The 23,068-nt window shown below is 34.8% G+C and overlaps 1 protein-coding gene across 1 annotated transcript in view; it reads left to right on the top strand.

Annotated features, from left to right (window-relative positions):
- The first annotated feature begins 265 nt into the window (after positions 1-265).
- Positions 266-23,068, top strand: part of LOC107751270 (genetic suppressor element 1-like) — a 54,341-nt gene continuing 31,538 nt past the window's right edge. The window contains exons 1-3 of the mRNA XM_016566948.1: positions 266-384; positions 14,681-14,878; positions 22,446-22,627. Coding sequence (XP_016422434.1) covers positions 14,683-14,878; positions 22,446-22,627 — 378 coding nt within the window. The 5' untranslated portion in view covers positions 266-384; positions 14,681-14,682. The remainder of the gene's footprint in view (positions 385-14,680; positions 14,879-22,445; positions 22,628-23,068) is intronic.

Genomic DNA, 23,068 nt, shown 5'->3' with positions numbered 1-23,068 from the left:
TATTTTAGAAAAATATAGAAGCCTATAGCTTAAAAACGCAGAGATGTTTGTGTTTGTGAATGTACAACATTTACATACAGCATTCCTTCGAGAAACACACACACACACACACACACACACACACACACACGCACACACAGTGCGCTATCTATCTGTCTCGGTGTGACATGACCCCCGTCTGGAGGAGGTCCCTCACCCCTGACTGTAGCTCTGCCCCGGGGGCGGATCAGCGGAGCAGGTGCTGCTGAGTCTCTAGCGCCGCCTTCACTCACTCTCCACTGCGGCTCACTCAGCGCTCTCGACCGCTGCGCTGCCGCCGGAGCAACGCCATGGATTTACTCCAGCTCTAAACGCGTGGGAAATACGCTTTTCTTCAGTTTTAAGGTGAGTTCTGTGATAAAGAAGCTCGGGCTGAAGTGTTTTATTGCGTTTGTTAGGGGCTCCATCGCTCGCCGGAAACTGCGTGATGAGGGGCGCTTTGTTTTCATTCATACTCGTTCGTGGTCCATCCTGCAAGTGTACAATTAGCTGTTTTTGTTTACTTAGTTTAAATATATTACAGTCGTTCCATTTGAGCCTGGAATACTATCGTCTTCCGTGACAGATATTGATTTTATTGGCTTTGTTATTAGAAATGATACGCTTGATGTGACCTTTTGGGACTCATTCATATTCAAAACTGTTTAACAATCGTCTCTGAGTAAAATGTTAGGTTTTTTTTAAGTGTTTAGAGAGTCGTGCTGAGTTAGATGACCTTCTGCTATTCTGTTACCTCAAGGTTAATTTTCCATCCATCTCAGCCCTCCCTTCTGGATCTTGTGTAAATTAGGTTATTAACACAGTATTTGATGTGAATTTGTCCAGAAAAACGCTTTATGATTAAGCCTGAGCTCATGAAAGGCAGAGAGAAGTATCACTCAAATATTGGTTACATTTATTAATGTTATAGATTTTAGTGTACAATATGAAAACTAGGTCAATATATATATTGGCTAGACTGATTATTTGGCCAATTTTTGGTCAATTTGGGATTTACAGACATCCTTGTCAATGAATAATAAGCATTTTATGAATTTTGGTGAAGTATTTTCTGTACATCTGACTGGCCGTCCAAAATATCAGTATTGGCCAAAATGGCAAAACCCATCATGTTAAACCATAGAAACTGTTGGTTTGGTCACATCCTGTCTGTTTTACACATGTGACGTTTTCGTTTTTGAAGTCTCTTGGTTCCTCTTGTGGTTTTTTGTGTGGTCAAATACATGCCAGTGTACTGTGGAAAGTCATATTTACCCAGCAGCCTGTCTAGATATGCATACAGTGTATGTTGGCAGAATGTGAGTTTGCATGATCCAGTCACACTGACTTCCAGAGATCATTTTAAATTTCGGCTGAGGTTTTATTTGATTAAGTGTGAAACTGAAATGTGAGTTGTAGTTTGTGTTAAACTGGAAAGACTGGATGAGTTGGATGTTATGAGAAGGAGTAGTTAAATGAGAAGTTACTGTAATTACATGCTCAAAAAGTCAAAGATTAAGGCGTCATTAAGTCAGTATCAATTGTAATTGAAGATCATCAACAACTGACAGCAAATCGATTGGAAAAACTACTAATGTCACAGCTTGAAAATATACAAATGCAAAAGCGCAATGTAAGTACGTTTTTACAGTAAGTATGATCTGGTACTGTGGTCCAGTGCTACTGTAATGGTTTGATGTGAGTGTATCTTGGGTGGGGATGGAGGTGGGGGAATGCAGACGCTGTCTAAAGAAACTCCTCATGACTCCATTAGACTCTTATTTGCTTATGACCAGCTTGATAACGGAGATTTACATTCTTGAATGCTGATTTGACCAGCCAGTCTTTTGTTCTTTGACCTCTATAAGCCTTTGAGTGTTGAAGGTTATTACACATAAAGGTGTTTTATGTATAAAGCACGTTTTATTTATTTATTTATTTTAGTCATGGTTGGGTATACAAACAGGTGTAAAATATGTGCATTTAAAAATTATATATATAATTTCTTATTATTATTTACACATTTATCAGTAATTTTTATCCAAAGTAACTTACAACAGAGGAGCATAAACAATTTGGAATTATTTTTGTGTATAATTCTTTTGAAAATAATTAGAATATTTTTATTTACAAATGGTTTAACAATGTATAAAGGCATTTTATGTATAAAGCATGATTTCTTGATTATATTATATTATATTTGACCCTGGAGCACAAAACCAGTCATAAGTAGCACAGGTATATTTGTAGCAAATAGCCAAAAATACATTGTATGGGTCAAAATTATCGATTTTTCTTTTATGCCAAAAATCATTAGGATATTATGTAAAGATCATGTTCCATGAAGATATTTTGTAAATTTCCTATCGTAAATATATCAAATCTTCATTTTTGATTAGTAATATGCATTGCTAAGAACTTCATTTGAACAACTTTAAAGATGATTTTCTCAATATTTAGATTTTTTTGCACCCTCAGATTCCAGATTATATTATATTATATTATATTATTTTTACACTTCTTACAAATCTGCACTTTATTGTGCCATTCAAGGCTGGAGTAGTGTTTTTTTTTTAATAATCTCTGGTTTCGCGATTGATTAACAGGATGTTGAGGATGGATTATAAAATGAAAATCCTTGTACCAAGTGTGTGTGTGTGTGTGTGTAGTCAGCAGTGATAAACCCTCAGAGACAGACTGTATTGGGATTAGCTCAGATTTCTGCTGCTTCTTTAACTGATGTTAGTCAGCTGCTATATGTATTTACACACACACACATCGGCTGTTTGCACTACAGTGGTCTTCGTTTAGACATGTCTGTGTTGGGCTGAAGTGACAAAAGAAAGTTATGATTTTTGGCACCTTAAAACGGAGGAAAAAATGTTAAGGTTGGGAACAGAAAGTTAATGTGGTCTTAGAAGAGCCACATGTAATAAGATGCCAAGAGAAAAGAGGGGGAGAGAGTGGTCAAAAGACAAGAGAAACCCCATCTTTTTTACCCTATTTTTGGCCATGTGACATCAGAAACACTCTCTAGATATTCAAAATGACCAATCAGCACTGCATACATAGTGACAGTGGGCATATTCCCAAAGCATAAACACTTACCCAGCATACTTTGATGCGTGTCAGCAGTTTTGGGGGCTTAAGAGATGCCAAGTGTCCCTTAGAGGGGACAGCGTGGGTTGTAATAAAAGCTTTCATTTTTTTGTTAGACTTTTCCTGCTGCTCAAACACAGACAAAGCTGTGGGACCAACTGATAAGAGTATTTATGTTGTAATTGTTTACACAGTGTCAGTGAACTGCGTCCTTACAACTGCTTCCTTACCTGCCAGATGAAGCTCCAGTAAGTGTGAACTCGGTGCCTTAAAGCTTTTGTGCAGTTTAACAATATAACTGCTTCATTCTGTTGAAATGACAAATTCTGTTGTTGTTCTGTTGTGATTTCTAAAAGTCTCATCATGCACACACACACAAGTCTCTAGTGGAGCACCCGTTTATCAGTGATGAAGATGCTTGTGATTGCGTGATACTATTTGTTTTATTATTTATTATTTATTAATGATTGATTTTATTTGTTTATATATTTATTTATACATAACAAAAAAAAATGTAAAGAATTTTTAAAAATGTAATTTTAAGAAATTTGGTCTATGTTGTTGTAGAGAGGACCGCTCAAGACCCCCATGATCAAGGATAAATAAATTTGTAAAAATACAATAAATTTTACGTTTTTTATGGCAAAGCAAAGTAGGGATGCACTGAAATGAAAATTCTTGGCTGAAGCCGAAGCCGAACAAAATGAAACACTGGGCCGAAGGCGAACACGGTTTTTCGCTTTTTTCCCCCATGTATTTTGCCTATTTTTTTCACCATTGCATAAATTAAATACCCAAATTTAGCTTTTTACTGTTTTGTCTTGCTTTTCAAAGGTTATTTTATAGAACAACAGTAAAATTATAATACTAACATTTATGAATGTTGATGGAGCTTTTATTTTGGGGGAAACCCCCAGGAAGACCTCAGTGCTTTTTTTTGTTGACAACAGCAGATTTATAAATGATTCTCATTAAGAATTTGGGACGACGTTTGTTGCACGTATCACACTGTCACATCCATGCCTTGTAAAAATTCATAAAAATGTTACTGAGCAACTGACGAGTAACACGGTTTCAGCGCAGATTTTCCTCACGCTTTGGACTTTGAATCCTGGCGCCGCGAGCTCGTGCAGCGCTGTTTGAATACATGCAATTCGTGCATGCATTAGAAATCATAACATTCTGCAGTTTATTTACTAATTGTTTAAGGCCATTTTGCGATTTCAATTAGGGTTGTGCCGATAGACGATAGTATCGTGTATTGACGATAGTCAAAGATATCGCCTGTGGCTGATGCCCTTTGACGATAGCAAGACGATTATTATTATTATTATTATTAATAATATTATTGTTATTATTATTATTATTATCAGGCAAAAATATTTCATGGCATGACATCCTAACATTAGGCTGCTTTTAGCCTTACCATGTACATAATTAATTAAATTAGCATGATAATATCGTGTATCGGCGATCTCACAGGCTGACGATTGGACGATATGAAAATGTAGCATATCGCCCAACACTAATTTCAATCATCAGTAACCAGCAACAACCACCCTTTCCTCTTCTCATCGAAGACATGCGATGCAGTAAACAGTTTCTCGCTGTCGGTTCTTGTAATGATTTTTGCGTCTTTCTCTACATGGTTTTATGTTTACGCCGCTCGATGCAATGCAACGCGTAAACAGACAGTATAAGTCATTATAATCCGTATTTATGTCCCCACTGGATGCAACAAATGCCTCATTTATAATGGGTTTTATTGGTTTTGTCTCGTCGTTGCGCCAGGACACGGCATCACAGTATGGTAAGGGCTTAACATTTCCGTCACACGCTTGAGGTATTCGGCCAATCACAACACACTGGATAGCTGGCCAATCAGAGCACACCTCGCTTTTCAGACCCGATGAGCTTTGTAAACATCGACGTGTTTCAGAAAGGCGGGGCATAGAGGAGAAACAATAATGTACAGTATGTGGAAAATAATGTGTTTTTTTTAACCTTAAACCGCATAAACACATTTCATTACACCAAATACACAAAATAATGTTCTTTTTTAGCAACGTCATATGACCCCTTTAAATGCAGACATGTTTTCTACATTAGTGCGCGCCTATATTTGATCATGTCACGTCATTGTTCGGTGCAATTTATTTGGTCTTTTTAAAGAATAAACAATTTATTATTTCACTGAAAGAATTTTTTTCGCCCAAATAATTTCGGTTGCTGAACATTTGGTGCATCCCTAAAAAGCAAGGTTAATTCAGGTAGCAGATTGTCATTTGGTGGGACATCCTAAAGCTTAATGTCATTTATAATCGATATTTGTAAATAAAATTTCCACTTTCCGTGGCAAACAACAACAAAGATAGAGCCATGTGCTCACACACACACACAACGCCAACAAGGAAACATGAAACAGAGACAAGACAGATAGGGCAGGATCCTGACACTTTCTACCTTAAACTTTGAAAACTCCTTTTTTGTCATTTTTGCCTACCCAGCAGCAAAAATAATTCATGCATGTACTATTATGTCCATAAAGTGTGGGCAAAGCCATTTTATTTGTTAATTAAAGAGAAATATATAGCTATAATTTGTTGATGATTATTGGGAGCTGTTACATAAATCTATGCTAGGAGCGTCTTCGACATGCTGAACATACCATGCCAAACCCAATAATTACACAGAAGACAATGATTTGGATTTTTTGGAACTTGTTGCATTAATGCGTTAAGCATGAAACTTTATTGGCAATGCAAACCCTATTTTATCATATCAGTGAAGGCTTTTTGATGAATATTGTATACTATATTAGCTTCTGAACCATTTATGAAGAAGAGTAGGTGCCTTTGTGTGTCTTTGTGGGGGAACTAGAGTTATGTACTGTAGATTTGAAGGGTCTTTGGTGATCTGCATCATTTATAGAAATGTTGAGTAAAACCTGCTGAAGATTAGCCTACTCACGTTTGCTTTTGCTTTTGCTTTTACTTTTAAAGCAAGGCTAAAGGGTACTACAGACTTTAATGCTTCATTTATGTTCAGAACCCTTACAAAATGACTAACAAGAAAGTACACATCTAATGTAAGCAGTAGGCCTAATTACCAGAACAGGAGGCTGAGGATATGGGTCATGTGCTAAGGTTAGACCACAAGAGCCTTGATTATCAAGACCTGCAAATGCTACAACAGTTGTGTGTATATATAGCTATGCTCAGGTGGCTAAAGATGAATCATCTTGTGTCTTCAGATCAGTCAACCAATTGCAGTGCTGATGGACCGGTGCATAATGAGAAAAAAGGAATGTTAAGTATGCCAGTAGGAAATCTGTGGTTTTGTTTGTTGTGCGTTATACTTAAAATATCTTGGGTGTGAGCCTAAGAGGTGAAACCTGAAAAGGTGTGTCTCAAGGTTCTAGGTTAAATGTTTGACTTGGAAGACATCTGAAATGTACAGTGTTGAGGGTACTCCAGGACCAGTGTTGGGAAACACTGAGCTAGGAGACTAGAAGCAGCGGATCCCTGTGGTGTACGCTGTGTTAAATGATTGACATTACTTCCAGGAGCCTCCAAAACCTCAGGCTACACTGCTCGAGACTACCAAAAGAAGCTGAACATCAGGGCCCTCAGTGAATACAGTGTGAGCAGACCACAAGTGCCCCCGGGATGCTCCAGGGCTGCTAGGGCCTATGGGCTCCTTTGTACATACAAAAAATGTTGGACATGTGGGCCTCTTGGCACGAATAGTGACAAAGGCCCCTAAGAGAGTACAGTCTGATGATCTGAACACACCAGGGTCCCCAAGTACAGTACAATCTTAACCCCAGGTCCAGACATCTGCCCAGGAACCTCTTGGGATAGTCAGAAATGGTGTCTTAAATTTGATTGACTTTAGAGATCTGGAAAGATGTGTAAGATGATAGAATTTCCGTAAATAACAAACTAACATAAATGTTAGTGGACAAATGACTAGAGTGTGGGTTGTTGGCTAGGTTGGCCAAAAATGACCTTCTTGTACTTATAAAGGATCCTGATGCTTCAGGGCTGGGAGAGCTGATTGTGTAGGGTAACGTCAAAGGTTCTTTCTCACCTATAGGAAACGACACTGAGACCGTCACTTGACATAAAGATTGTGACCATGGGAATGCTCATGAGTGGGAAGAAGAGTAACCTAGTTGTGACTCCAAGGTTATTATCAGAGAGGTTTATCAGACATATTCAGACCAAATTATAAGACCTAGGCCTAAATGCGAATGAGAAATGAGCTGTCAAGTGCAGTCGTAGTGGTGGTGATTAGAGAAGCCACACAACTGCATGATGCACTCTTAAAAATAATAGAGGATTTCGACAAAAAGGCTCTTTAGATTGTTAAAACATTCTTCACACTAAGAAAATAGGCCTAAATTGTTCTTTTAGGAATTGTTCACTTAAAAGTTCTTTGGGGAGCCAAAAATAATTGTTCTATATCAGTTGTTCTCAATTTCAGTCCTAGCGTACCACCGCTCTGCACATTTTGTATGTATCTCTTATCAATTCAGATGTTTGTTCTATTCGACCACAAGTGCCCTGCAAAGTTGGCATCACGGGATATTCCGACATGATTCCAGTTAGAAGGGAGCGTATATGTTCCATTCAAAGTGCATTAAGTGTGCGAGTGTTTAAATTGTATTTATTTACAGAGCTATATTATGTCACACTTTACACTTCTGTAGTAAGTTTCGTCTGTGTGTGAAGACGCTGCAGGCAGTGGCGTAGCACAAATCTGTGAATGAATGTTCTTAAGTAAAGTAAACTTCAACAGATTTCCCGTGCTCAGGGAGTAGGGAGCAAAGGACACTGTGTAGGGAGGGACCATGTCAATCGAAACACAGTTCATGCATGGAGCTCTCTTCTAATGGTGTCATCAGGTGTGTTAAATAAGAGAGACATGCAAAATATGCAGAGCGGTGGTACACGAGTACTGGAATTTAGAACCACTGTTCTATCCACCTTTTTCCTGAATGCGGAAGTCTCGCCCGACTGGAACGATGCTTTACATTTCCGGTCTCTGGTGTTTCTAGTCACATTAACGTATTTCTGAGCCGATAATATAACGTTAAACCTATGAAAATGACTTTAAAAAAGTACATGGCGCCATAATATATATATATATATGTTTGTAAAATGGCACAGCTTTTTAAATATCTGAAAGTAAACACTTAACATCAGTCAGTCAAGCAGTCAAGCATTATACTATGATAATCAAGTATTGTTTAATAATAGAAGTTAAGTAATTAGAATTAAAACTTGGTAACTATGTATGAATGCATATTAGTCATTTGAACTGAATTTAGGACTGGTGGTGGTGGATTTTTTTTTGTCATTCAGGGAAAAGAATGTGGTACACGAGTACTGGAATTTAGAACCACTGTTCTATCCACCTTTTTCCTGAATGCGGAAGTCTCGCCCGACTGGAACGATGCTTTACATTTCCGGTCTCTGGTGTTTCTAGTCACATTAACGTATTTCTGAGCCGATAATATAACGTTAAACCTATGAAAATGACTTTAAAAAAGTACATGGCGCCATAGTTTCGTCACTTTACAGTGTCACAATGACCGTCTTTTTGCAGTAATTCACCTGTCAAAGTTTAATGAGTGGATAGGCTAGATGACATGAAGCGGCCAGAGGTAAGCTGCATTGAAAACAGATGAGGGCACATATATATTGCTCCAGATCTTGTTCTCGAAGTTTGCAGGATTTTGCCCACAAAAAGATAAGAGCACACATTATTTTAACACAGATTCAGTTTAATTAAGTCAATCTTTTTTACCCCCTTTTAACATGGATTTCTTTGGAGACCTGAGCACGAGAGTAAACAAACGGAAGTTAGAATCAATCATGGCGGCCCTCATCAGTTACTCAGGAAAAAGGTGGATAGAACATTTTTGAAACCCTTTATTTTTAAGAGAACATTTTGTGCAATGGAAAGGTTCCATGGATGTTAAAGTTTTTTTATTTAACCATTGATGCCAATAAAGAATTTTTTAAAGAGTGTGATACAGAGTGATCAGGTCTAAATGAGGAAGTTTAAGGGACTTCAACCCTCTACGGACACCTTGGCAATTGAATCGCCATAATTTTTTTGTTTACTCGCCAGACTGAAATACTATACTATACTATTCTATACTATATATATAGAATATCGTTTACATGTAGCACATCAATTCTGCATGTTATGTAAGTCTCTCTCTCTCTCTCTCTCTCACTTTGCGCCTTCACACTACAGTTTACGTTACGCCAAATACACAAACACAGGTGCACTGCGCATCCGTTGAGATGAAATGAAAAATATCACAGATCGCTTGACAGAGAATGAAACTCTGAAGCGCTCAGAGTGTTTGGCGAGTGAAAATATATCTGTGCTAAACTTATACTTAACCTCCAACTCACACACTGGCGAGTAAAATCTAAGAATTTATTAGCCATTGGCTGATATTAGACATCATTTAGTTGCCCAGAGTGAAGATTTAGTCGCATATGCGAGTGATTTACTCGCAATGTAGAGGGTTGGACTTATTACCGAACCTTGTGGGACACCGGTGGTTTGGGGGTGGGGAGAACAGAGTGAGCCTTTCAAAGTAACCTGAAAAGACCTGTTATCCCAAGAAAATACAATTCTAAATTTACTCTGTCAGCTTTGAGATCAACAGGTTGTAGATACCATTATAAATTACTGCAGACAGATACAGAAAAATCAATACAAATTAAATCAAGGACATTCAAGCCTAGCGTAAGGGCTTCAGTTATGGCAAGTGGAGTTGTGTCGGTACATACACGTCAATGTAAGGTCTTCAACCTTCAAGCCCTTTGTAACCAGTAGCTTTGTGATCAACGTTCTCTCTAGTTATCAATCTCTATTGTAGTCACAACCAATTAGTGCATTTCACTCTCGAAGTAACAGTACTATTCTAGTCCTCATCCATCTTTAATACTGTCGGTGAAACACACGCACATACACACACTGGGGTTAATGAGCAGAAGGCAGGTGTGTGTGAGGTGCTTTATCTAGTCTTAATGAATGCGAGGGTAGCAGATCTCTGTAGTCGCCCATGCATCAATGCTTGTCTGTCATCATTATGGACATGTATGTGTGCGCGAGTGTTCATTTGTGGCCAACAAAGCACTTTGACACATCATCCATCACCCAGTCTTTTATCCCTGCTGTTTCTCCCATTGAATTTACATGAGCCGGTCATGTCGACAAGGGCTGGGTCAATTTGCATTGGCTGTACTGTCTAATGAACAAGCTTATTAGAGAGCCAGTGGGGAGAAGAGGACTGTGGGACTGTTTTTTGCTGACTCCAACCACAGCTAAAGCCTCTGGGAAAAACAGCACAGCAGGATTTCATCTTTGAGAGAGAGGAGATCTTCACATAGCAAGCCTTGGGTGCTTTTAGTGAGCCATTTTAAACATTTGGCCATTCATTCTGCATGGCCAGCTGGAGATTTGATCATTTTCGTACAATATCCTTTTTGTGTTTGTATATGTGACTATACTCAAAGGTGTGAGGTTAATAAGCCACAGACCTACAGTAAATCCTGCTAGATCAGGGATTAAAATGCTTCTTTTCTTCGGTAGCTTGAGGTGTGCATCTGTCAGTGCATAGATGTGTAATGATGTGGAATATTTCACTAAACATGCCAGATGTCTAATTGACTCCTTTAATAAGGTTGTAGTTCATGCTAAAAACTGCAATGAAGCAGCTATGTTTATTATTGTCAGAACAATAATATAGTTTAGGGAGAGAATCTGGAATCTATATAAACCTGGAATCATACCAAATTTGCTTATATAAATACTTTGATAGTAATATATGCAAATAGAACATCATGATGACTTATGGTACTTTTATGTTGTTTTTGTTCTTTTCTACTTTACTCTGTTGTTTTTGGAGCTAGACAGTCCTACAGAAATTCCCATTTACTTTAGTGTAAAAGAGCAGCTTGGACATTCTGCTAAATATCTCATTTCTTGTTCCATGGAATAATGTATATTTATATATCATGTGAGTTTGGAACAACATTGAGGGGTGATTAAATAATGACAGAATTGTTGTTTCTTGGTGAATTAGTCCTTTAAGTCATCCTAGAGAATGTTATCTCTGTACCACTCCTTGACATAACAGCTTATAAATCGCTCTGTGTTGAGAGGGCCGTCTCTCCCAGAATGGCTGTGTGTGCCGGAAGATACCTGTGGCTTTTCTCATTTCCACAGCGAGCAGAGACTCTCTGTTATTTCTGATTGACACTATCCAGGAGGGAAAGTGTCAGCGGCAGAGATGAGAGGAAGGGGGTGGGGAGCGCGTGTGAGTTCAGTAGCGGATTGATTGAGAATGTTTGTCAAGAGAAGGAGAGAATGAGGGAGATAAAGACAAGAGGCCTGTTTGTAGCAAGCAAATGAGTGGAAGGGAGACAGCTGTGTTTCAAGAGCGCATGATATGATGATTTGATTGATAAGCCCTTAACAGGATTGGAGAGCGACGGATATGCGGTTTGCTTAATGGCAGGGAGAAAACAGTGTCTCAGTTATAATGCTGCACTTGTTTATTATTCTACATGTGAGGATTATAGCTAACTTTTTTATGAAGCCTATTTGCATAGTGTATTAAAGATATTCTTAATTTAACTGAACCTTTTGTTTTGTTTAGTTTTTTTATTTAATTTAATTGTTTTGTTCACTACAATAGCTCTAAGAAGCCGTTTTGTTTATTGATTTTTACGTTTTAATTTATTTTAAGAGGCCATATTTTTTGTTTTATTTTACTTTTATTGTATTTAATTTTTATTATTATTATAATTTTTTTTAGTTCACTAAGAAAAAAGCTCTAAAGAGGTTATTCATGTTGTTTTGTTTGTTTTGCTTTATTTTACTTGTTTGTTTGTTTATTTTTTAAATTCAATATGGAAGCTCTTTTGTTTTTTTGTTTGTATTTTACTTTTTATTTTGTTTTGTTTTGTTTTGTATTTTTAGTTCACTACAAATGCTGTAAGAGCCATACATTTTTGTTTTTGTTTTGTTTAACTTTATTGTATTTGACTTATTTTTAGTTTATCATGAAAGCTCTAAGAGGCCATATGTTATATTTTGTTGTTTTTTACTCTTTTGTTTAATTTTTAGTTTAATATGAAAGCTCTAGAAGCTGTACATTTTAGTTTAGTTTTGTTGTGTTTTATTGCATTTTACTTTTTATTTTGTTTTATTTTTATTTGTTTTATTTAAAATCTCTGAAAGATCTTACTTTTTTTAAAATCTTTTTTTTATTTTACTTGCATTTTAGTTCACTACAAAAGTTCTAAGAAGCCATGTTTTTTTTTGTACTTTACTTTTTTGTTTTATTTAATTTTTAGTTCACCTCAAAAGCTCTAAGAGGCCATACATTTTGTTTTGTATTGTTTTTATTTCACTACAGAAGCCAGACGCTGTGCATTATTGATGTCTTCTGTCACGTTTTGTTTTGTTTTGTTTCGTATTTGCTTTGCTTTGCCCAAAAGTCTCATAATATATTTTTGTGTGGTAGATGATATATAAAGAGAACAAATTGCAAATTGAGTGTTATATTGTGCCTGAATTCTAACACTATTTAAGATTAATCAGATGAATCTGTTCAGTTCAACCACAGGACATATTATATTCTCTTGTTCTGCGTGTTTGGATGCGTAAGGCTCCATTAAGTCGTAATGAAGTTGTGGCTGATGGCAGAGGATGCTGCTGCCAGCTCTCCTAACTGCCCTAAGTTCATTATTAATTGTTTTGCTCGGTTCAGCAGAAGGGCAAGGGTGAGGCAGAGTTTATCACGATTAAGCAAGCTTTTGTTTGTTTCTGGTAGAAACGCTGGCAGTGAGTGATAGCTGGAGGTGTGAGAGAGAGATACACAAAGGAAGGAAGTTGTTGAAAACTCACAGTTCAGATCTGGAACTTAACATGTGAAAAGTCTAGCAATTCTGTTCTCCCCTGCAAACCATTATTTTAAGAAAAAAAAACAACTTTTGTTCTGGTAAGCCTTCATTTCTGAAGTACTATAGCTTGTACTTTTCTATCCAAATTTTGAAATTTTTTCCCCAGCACCTCTGATGTTACTGTCACTTTAAAATTAATCGCTTCTGGTTTAGTAATACACTTTGGATAAAATTTGGATAAATCTGCTAAATATAAAATGTAATGTAAATGTAAAACCATTTTCATACAGGTGGTCTGACCTTGTCGTAGTTGAATTCTGGTTGCCCGGCAAACCAGTTAGTGTATCAGGCGCTAAATCATTGCAAGCAGCATATGCAAATACATGTGGTTATCAGTTTATGTAATTCATTATTAGTAAACTCACTCTTTATGCGTTAAGCCTGTAAAGCAGACAAATTAAATAATAGTCAGATTTTTTTTTTTTAAACGGAACAGGAAAAAAAAAAGGAAATTAAAAGTATGTTTTGAGTATGTTGAGTATATATCATATTTGATACATCAGGATTTTATGGCACATACAGTCTGAGATATTAAGAATATGGAGCTCAACTCGAAGAGGAAAAAACACCGTTGTTCAGAGTCACAAACTGAGCAAACATATGTAATTTGATGCAGTTGCTGATTTTTGTATGGCCAAAAAATAAAACGAATGTAAGAGATCTAACAGTATAGCAGACTACTTACATAAATTGCATATAAATATCAGTCTCCCAATAATATGTCTTAGTAAGATGAGATTTAAATTCTTAAGCTCTGTAATATTTGTTGTGGGGGTTTTTCATATTGTTTTTTTTTTGTGCTTTTTACTGATTTTTCCTCTTTTGTTTTGCTATTTTGTTTTGTTTTATACCGTGTTTTGTATTTTTTATTTGTTTGTGATCTTGCATTTTTATCCATTTTTTTCCCTGTTTTGTCTTGCTATTTGTTTTGCATTTTGTTTTTGTTTTTTCATTTACTTTTGTTTCTGTTTTGTTTCAAATGTAGTTTGTTTTCAATGCAATACAATGATTGAGAGATCAACAAATAAACCTTCCTCAAAAGCCTGACGATCATATTTGATGCTCACATTTGAACATAATTTTTCTAAAAATGATATATGGATAATCAAGTAAAATGAAGTTGCTTTAGTCCAGGAAGTGTTATATAAATATAAATATAAGTTATTGTTGTGTGTACTTCATAAAAATCTGTAAAGATTTCACAGAAAAAAGACACACGAACCACAACCTCAAAATGCATGTTTTATACTAAAATATATGTACTTATATATGTAAGTATGAACTATAAATTAGATGACAGAAGGTATGTAGTACAGTACAAGTTTTGATCATGTTGATCATTTGCTTATCAAATATTATACAGTTGGCTTTTATAGGGTTAATTTGAACCAAACCTGTTTTGTGCGCACACACACTCCTTCATCTTTGTATCAGAGCTTGTGCGAATCAAAGCATGTGGTTCTACTCAGCGTGAGCGATTTGAATTGAACTCAATCTTAAATTGAGCCTCCATGACTGTGAATTCAGTTTTGAACAGAAATAACATCTTTCTGTCTCTGCAGGTATGAGCCATGAGCCAAAGTCTCCATCATTAGGCATGATTTCGGCAGCACCATGCAGCATGGCGACTGTAAGCCCCCTCGCTCCCTCTCCCATCAGCGGAGCAGTGGTGGCCAACGGGAGCCCCGCGGCCCAGTCTGCACACTCGGGATTCGCCGCCGCTCTCCGCAAGCTCGCCAAACAGGCCGAAGAGCCACGAGGTGAGCGCCATTTCTTTGCCCATCAGTCTTTATCACCTCACACTTGATGCCATGCAGAACTGGCAAAATGTTGCTGTAGTCAGCAGATCTTTGCTAGCAGTACAACAACACTATTGCACTTACATGTCCTGATTTACTTAGAGGCAATTTCTATATGTTCATGTACACACACAACTAAAGATCTTTCAGAGTCGTTAGCGTTTTTATATTATTTAGATAAGAATCTTGGCAGATATTAAGCAGATGATGTGTATTGTGCTTTTGTGTTTTCATTCATTCGTTCGTTCGTTTGTTTTGTGTTTTTTGTATTTTTTATTTTGTTAATTTACTGATTTTTTAAAAACTTTTTTGTTTTCATTTATTTTTTTTTATTTGTTTTGTAATTTTATGTTTTATTTTTTATTTGTGTTCTGCTATTTGTTTTTTCTTTGTTTAGTTTTTGTCTGATTTGCTTTGTGATTTATTTCATTTTCTATTTTTGTTTTGTTTCTGTTTTGCTTTTTGATTTAGCATTTTCATGTCTTTTTTGTTTTGTTCTTCTGTTTGTTTTTGTATTTTGTTCTGTTTTTATTCTGCTTTTTGTTTTGTATTTTATTTAAGTTTTTAAAATTGTTTTGTGTTTTTGCGTTTTTATTTATTTTTGCCGTTTAGTGATTTTTGTGCATTTTCATTTATTTTTGTTTTTAAATTATTTTGATTTGTTTAGTGATTTTTTTGTATGTTTTCATTTATTTTTGTTGACTTTGTTCTACTATTTGCTTTTTGTTTTGTATTTTGTATTTTTTCTTCATTTGCATTTGTTTTGCGATTTGTTTTGAAGTGTATTGTTTTGTTTTGTTTTTTTTGTTAGCTTAGTGATTTTTTTTTTTTGCATTTTCATTTTGTATTTTTTTTTCCTGATTTGTTTTGAATTTTTGCATTTTCATTTATTTGGCTTGTTTTTGTTTTGCTCTGCCCTTTTTATGTTGTTTAGTTTTTTTCCTGATTTCTTATGTGATTTTGTTTTCACTTGTTTGTTTGTTTTGGGGTATTTTTTCTGCTGTTTGTTTTTTGTATAGTTTTTTTTTTTTTCATTTTCATTTGTTTTGCCCTTGTTTCTGTTTTGTTTTATGTTTGCTTTGTTAATTTGTTTAGTTGTTTGTGATATTTGCTTTGTCACTTATGATTTTTTTTCAATTGTTTCTGTTGTGTTTTGCCACTGCTTACATGGTCACTGATATATTATGCATTGTAACGTCATTACCATTAGCGTAGTTGCAGTAAGTCTTTTAAAGCAGCATGTAAACAAGCCCGCCGCCATATGTACGCGTGTAATATGGAGAGGCATTCTTTGCTCAGCATGTGTATGAGTGTGGGTGGTGGTTTCTGTCAACAAATTGTGAATAGATTTGAATAATATTTGCATATGGGTTTGCAGCATTTCAGATTGCTGGCACAACATTTAGCTGCCCATCTGTCTGTGTAATTGTTAGTGTCAATGCCAAAAAACCTGAACACACACACACACAAAACATTACATACCATACCAAGTTTTAAACAGTGTTTTCTACTGTTGTCTTGGCATTTAAGATCTACAAAATTGTCTTCTGTCAGAAATGTTTCACTCTTCATTAAACGAAAACAACATCGGCTGAAAGACAAGACATTCAATACATTATGTTTTGAAGAAAATCAGTGCAGTTTAACAAGCGTCTTCTTGAATGAGCTCAAGCACACATGGTTTGGCCATGAGTTTATCGACATGATGCATTGTGAGTGATCATTATATTCGTCTCTCCAAAGCTCTGAGACAGAGAGAAAAGGATTATATTGATTGGTTAAGAGCTTGTATGCCAGTAATTTCTATAGAGCTTCTCTAAGTGTCTTTTTACTGCTGTCTCTGTGAGTTTATCACGCTGCGCATACGGCTCTGCCTCTGCTTGTCACTTTATGCGCTCGTACACTCTTGACTAGGGTAATTCAATGACAGTCAATGCTCTGTCTCAGATTGCTAAGCCTGTTTGGAAAAGCTGTCTTTTGTTTAAGGCTTTGGTGGCTTTTCATGTGTGTGTGTGTGTGTGTGAGTGTGTGAGTGTGTGAGTGTGTGTGTGTGTGTGTGTGTGTTGCATTTCCAGTCCTTCATTAGAATGCCTCTTTCATTTCTGTAGAGGACAAATATAGAATCTGCTGCTGAGGGACTAGAGCGTTTGTGTGTGTGTGTGTGTGTGTGTGTGTGTGTGTGTGTGTGTGTGAGTGTGTGTGTGTGTGTGTGTGTGTGTGTGTGTGTGTGTGTGTGTGTGTGTGTGTGTGTGTGTGAGTGTGTGTGTGTGTGTGTGTTTGTGTGTTGATGCTGGCTGTCCTATGTAACTGACATCCCCTCCAAACTCAAACATGCACACACAACTTTCTTTCTCCCTCTTTCTTGTTCCCTGAGTGTTTGACAGATAGCATGACTGCAAACTAGTCAGATATCACCAAAGCTTTCATATACAGATACAGATATGGTGAATGTATAAAAGAATAAAGTAAAAGTAGATGTTTGCATTTTTTGGATTCGCATCTGGCTAAGATGCTGTAGGTTGTTGTTTGCTTGCTGTAGGGTTTTTAAGGTTTTCTGAGTGATTTTAGCCCATTGTGAAAAAGATGTACATTTTAGCATACTTTGAAAGAGCACTTAGTACAGAAACAATATATTTTAAACTAATATACTTAAGTGTGAACTAAATGTAATGTTTTCGGACACTTAATAACTGCATGTTATTTACAACTAAATGAAAATGTATTATATTTATATTTACATTTATATTAAATGCAACAAAAAAAAAAAAAGCTTTTTTGACCCACTTAAATACATCTTTATATGTAATTTCATAAGTCTCTTTGAAATATGCTTAAAAGTGTTACTGCTGAATGGACTGACAAGCATTTATGGTAAACTACAATATACTTTAACATGCATATCATTTAAATATGTTTGCATTTCTGTTTTGTTTGATGTTATTTTTTGTGATGTTATTTTTATCATTTTTATTTATTTATATATTTTTTTGCATTTTCATTTATTTTCGTTTTGGTTTGTTCTGCTATGTTTTGTCATTTTTTTTATTTGTTTTGTGTGTGGGGGGGGGTTCTGCATTTCTTTTTTTAACTTTGTTTTAACTTTTTTGCTATTTATTTTATTTTGCATTTAGTTTTTTATTTTGCATTTTAATTTGTTTGCTTTTATGTATTTATTTAGCATTTTGTTTGTTTTGATTTGTTTTGTGATGTAATTTATATATATTTTTTGTGTTTTCATTTATTTTTGCTTTGTTGCTCTTTTTATATTTGTTTTGCTTTTGGTGTTATGTTTTTTTCTTATTTGTTTAATTTTTGTGTTTTTTGTCTTTTTCCTGATTTGTTTTGTGACTTTGCATTTTTTCTTTTTTCTTTTTTTTGAAAAATTAAATTGTTACATTGTTAAATTGTACTGACGGATGTACTGACAAGCATTTATGATCAACTAAAATATACTTACATTTGTATGTCATGCAATGAATTATTTGTAATTACACATTTGTTATCATTTAGTACATTTAAAATATTATCAAATGACACACTACAGTTAAAATTATAATCAAGTACTTTACACATGCTTTTGTATGTTAGTCAACACATCAAAATAAGTATTTTCTTTAAAACGCAATAAAGGATTGTTAAAAAACTGATTTAAAAAATAAAAGTCCACTCAAAAGTGTACTTGAGTGTGTTAAGAAATAAATAATGAAACTGTCTCTCTTTAAGCACACTTAAGTGGCCTTTTATTTATTACTATTACTATATGCGATTACAGTTTTTTTAAATATACTTTTAAGATTTAAAGTACACTACAAGTGAACATTTAATAAAATGAAGCGCTCTTCTTGCTATCAGGTGTTGTTCATAGATGCTGACTCAACAAGTATCAACTTTCTAGTTTATAAATATGGCCTTCAATGGAAGTCTAGGGGATTTCTCACCTGTTTTATTGTGATATATCCGTTATATCGCATGATATGAGGTATCATACACGCCTGTAGCATAAACAGTGTGGGATGAGTTTCTTTGGCTTTTGAAAACCCCTAACCACGAGTCCTGCCGACAGTAATAGCGCCGCTTCCCTTTGTATGAAGCACTTAGTATGAGTTGTCAAAGCTTTCTAGGTTGAAATACATCAGATATGTGAAAAACTAAAGTTAAATTGACCACAGAAGGAGTGAAGTATAGGAAAGCGTGAGTCTTGAGTCGTCTTATGAGCTCTCGGGCAGACAGCGGCGCTCTGAGGAGGCCTGACCTACTTTACTCTTTGTGTTGGGTGTCTTATTTAGATACTTCTCTTAGCGGCTGTGGGGTTTTTCTGTGCTGTGTGGCTTTCGAGCTTTGTGTAGGTTTCTGGCTTAATAAGGAAAGTCATTTCTCACATGCACTCGCTGCAATCGAAACCGCAAGAAGTGCATATTATGGAGGGAATGGTGTACAGTCTGCCGTTGATTATCAGCCGCAGGGTGAGCAGAGCTTGTGTCTGGATGCACGTTATCCTGCTTTTTACACGGCTAGGTGCCAGATAGATGCATGTATAGATCTGAACTATTGATTGCAATCTAAGATGTTTCATTATCTACCACCCCGCTTTGAAAATCCCAATCTAAACCATTATAGAAATAATCTGCCTAGCAACTAGAATGGTGTTACAGTATTTAATGCACACAGTATGTTACATAAGTTGTGTGTTTTCCTCTCATCCAGATTTTTGTGTCCTTCCCTGGCACTTTCTTCTTCTAAGTGACATTTTCGTTTTCTTGCTTCTAGTCATCGCTCAAAAGTGTATGCTTGCTATGAAATAAATAGTGAAGTCCTCCAGGGCTGTTTTCACTGCAGATGGCAGCTAATGGTTTTGATTCATAAGATGGCAGCAAATAATATAGAATTTGATTTGATTTATTAGTTTCATTTTATTTTAATATAGAATTTGATTTAATGTGAAAGTATAGAAAGACTTCAGAATGACACAAGAGATGAAAGTATTTTGATATATTCTATTCAATTTTAATATATTCTAATATATTATTACATATATTGTTATATTTTATATTAGTTAAAATCATTAACATGCATATATATATATATATATATATATTAGTGCTGTCAAACGATTAATCGCGATTAATCGCATCCAAAATAAAAGTTTTTGTTTACATAATATACTGTATGTGTGTGTACTGTGTATATTTCTTATGTATATATAAATACAGACACATGCATGTATATATTTCAGAAAAATTTTATGTTTATATAATAAATATATTTATTTATAATATGAATTATATGAATATAAATATAGACATGTAAATACATGTAAATATTTTCAAAATATATACTGTATGTGTGTGTATTTATATATACATGATAAATATACACAGTACACACACATATATTATATAAACAAAAACTTTTATTTTGGATGACAATCGTTTGACAGCACTAATATATATATATATTTCTTCATTTTTCTTTCACCATTGCTCAACTCATCTGTCTTATTTAAATTTGCATAATTTAATATATAGAATATAACATTTGTCTAATATTTAATTAAATAAAATTGAATTTATATATACAATAATTTTGCATTTATATTTGATAATATGTGGAAATAATTGAATTTTAAATCTTATTAATTTTATTAAAAATTAATATGATTTATTTAATTACATCTAATTAATTTTAACTTAAATTAATGAATGAAAATGAAAATGATTTTTTAATATATAATTTTAATATTATGTATTATATGAAATTAAATCAATGTTTAAATAAACAAGTTATATATAATGCTATTAATACACAAACAAACAAACAATTGTAATATTTCAAAATATATTTATAATATTGATCTTCTTTTTTTTTCAAGATTTCTCCTAACTCAGGTTCCATTTCTAGCCATTGCATGTTTCATCGCATGTTTTCTCCCCAGTAAAATAATTATGCTAATAAATTTATATTTGATAATATATAAAAATAAATGATTACATTTACATCTGATTTATTTGTATATAATTAATATGATTAATATGAGAGGGATAAAAGCAACCACACTGGTGCTGGTGTGGAAAGCAGTGAAATAGGGGTGAATTCAGGTAAATTGGGACACTTTTTGTCATTGAGATGATTGGGAAAAATGTCCCACTTAACCTTCACTCTATACTATTTAGCCAATGTTATACAAACATGTTTGAGCGATTAATGCTGATATCGACCAATCCCAATGAAGTATTCTGGAGCTCTGAGTAATAAATAGTGATATAATGTTCACGTTAGGTTTCTCTCTTTATTCATTTGGTTGTGAGACACAAAGACTGTCTTTGTTTTGTAGTCTGGAGTGTCATGGACTACTCAGACGTGTGTGTGTGCTTTCTTACGCACACACACACACACACACACACACACACTCAAACAGTGTTTGATCACAGTAAAGCGCTGCATTACGGCGGGATGAGTGTGTGTCTGTGTTCATGTGTGTTTAGCGCAGGGAGATGGCAGTGTTTGTTTCTTTCTCTCTTTAAACTGGCGTCTGATCTGACAGCCCAGAGGGGTCTTTGATAGCAGCGAGGCTGGCAGTCAGGGAAGTGACGATGCATGTTCACTTCATCTGACAAGTTGTTAGTTCAGTCTGGCATGCAAACACACATAAATACATCCCTTGCTTTGCCACTTCTACTGGTCTAGATAGTCTGTCGCTGCCTCTGATGTTATTATACAGCTCTCTCAGAAACTACTCTTGTTGAAACCTTGGTTTAGCAGTTAGCGCATGAACGCCAGGCTGTTTGAGCTGGGAGATGCAAACCCAATACGTTTGTTTGATTGCTAAAATATTTATGATATTATTCATTTATTTTTGATAATATATGAATATAAATTCATAAATTTACATCGAACTTATTTGAATATAAACAAATCACTTATTTTATTTTAATATATGCTTTATTTTATTGTATTATTTTGATATCATGTATTTAATATAAAGAATAAATAAATAATATATTAAAATATGTGAAACGAAATCCAATATTAGAATAAAGTATTATTAATTTTTGTCTTTTTCAAAATTGTCAAATCTTCAGTCTTACATTTGAGTGTTAAGATAATTTATCTGATAATAAGTTAAATAAATCTACTTAATTATATATATATATATTAAAATAAAGAAAGTTGTTTATTATATTTATTTCTATTAATGTAAATAAATAAAATAAATAAATGTGACAAAATAAAATAGAATAAAATATTATCTCATTTCTTTTTTCTATTTTCAAGATTGCTTTACTGTATGTTATATTTAATTAAATTCAGTTGATATGGAAAGTTATATTTATAGATTGATTTGTATTTGATAATATGAATTTATATCTAATATCTAATTTGTTTTAATGATTAAAATGAATGATTTCTATGAATTAATGATATATTATGTTATTTAAAAAAAAATAAATAAGAAATAAATTCAAATAAAATATTTATTAATGTTTTTTCTCTGATTTCTCCTATAACTCCTCTGTCTTCTCTTTCACAGGTTCCATTAGTAGCGAGTCGTTACATGTTTCCTCTCCGGTGACCAATCACATTTCTCCTGTCAGTACACCTAAGCGGGTTGCCATGGGTACGAGCCTGGGCCCGCCCACGGGCACCCCTCCTGTGGTCACCATCGCCCCGACTAAAACCGTCAATGGCTTCTGGAGATCTGAGGGGCGCCAGGTACGACAGAATCTCTGCCTTAGCATACATTCTCTAGACCAGTGGTTCCCAATCCTGGTCCTGGAGGACCCCAACACTGCATGTTTTTGATCTTTCTCTTATCTGACACACATTTGAGGTCTTGGAGTCTTTACTAATGAGCTGATGAGTCGAGTCAGGTGTGTTTGATTAGGGAGACGTCTAAAATGTGCAGTGTTGGTGTTCTCCAGGACCAGGATTGGGAACCACTAGTCTAGTATAAGAAAAAAATATCTTACTAAATTTTCGTGGCTTTTAGTCCATGTATATTTTGAGTTCATCTGTATATGCTAGTGTATTCATAAAAGTTTACAAAACTCATATGCCCATTGAAAATTACACACATAAAACATCAATTATACAGTTAATGTGCATTTATTTGGTTGGTTGGTTGCTTTAGAAACATTATTCTTATTTTAAAAA

This window comes from Sinocyclocheilus rhinocerous, unplaced genomic scaffold (genome assembly GCF_001515625.1).
Source record: "Sinocyclocheilus rhinocerous isolate Xijiao unplaced genomic scaffold, SAMN03320098_v1.1 scaffold872, whole genome shotgun sequence".
NCBI lineage: Eukaryota > Metazoa > Chordata > Actinopteri > Cypriniformes > Cyprinidae > Sinocyclocheilus > Sinocyclocheilus rhinocerous.
Note: the sequence above shows the minus strand (reverse complement) of the source record. Positions and strands in the feature narration are given on the sequence as shown.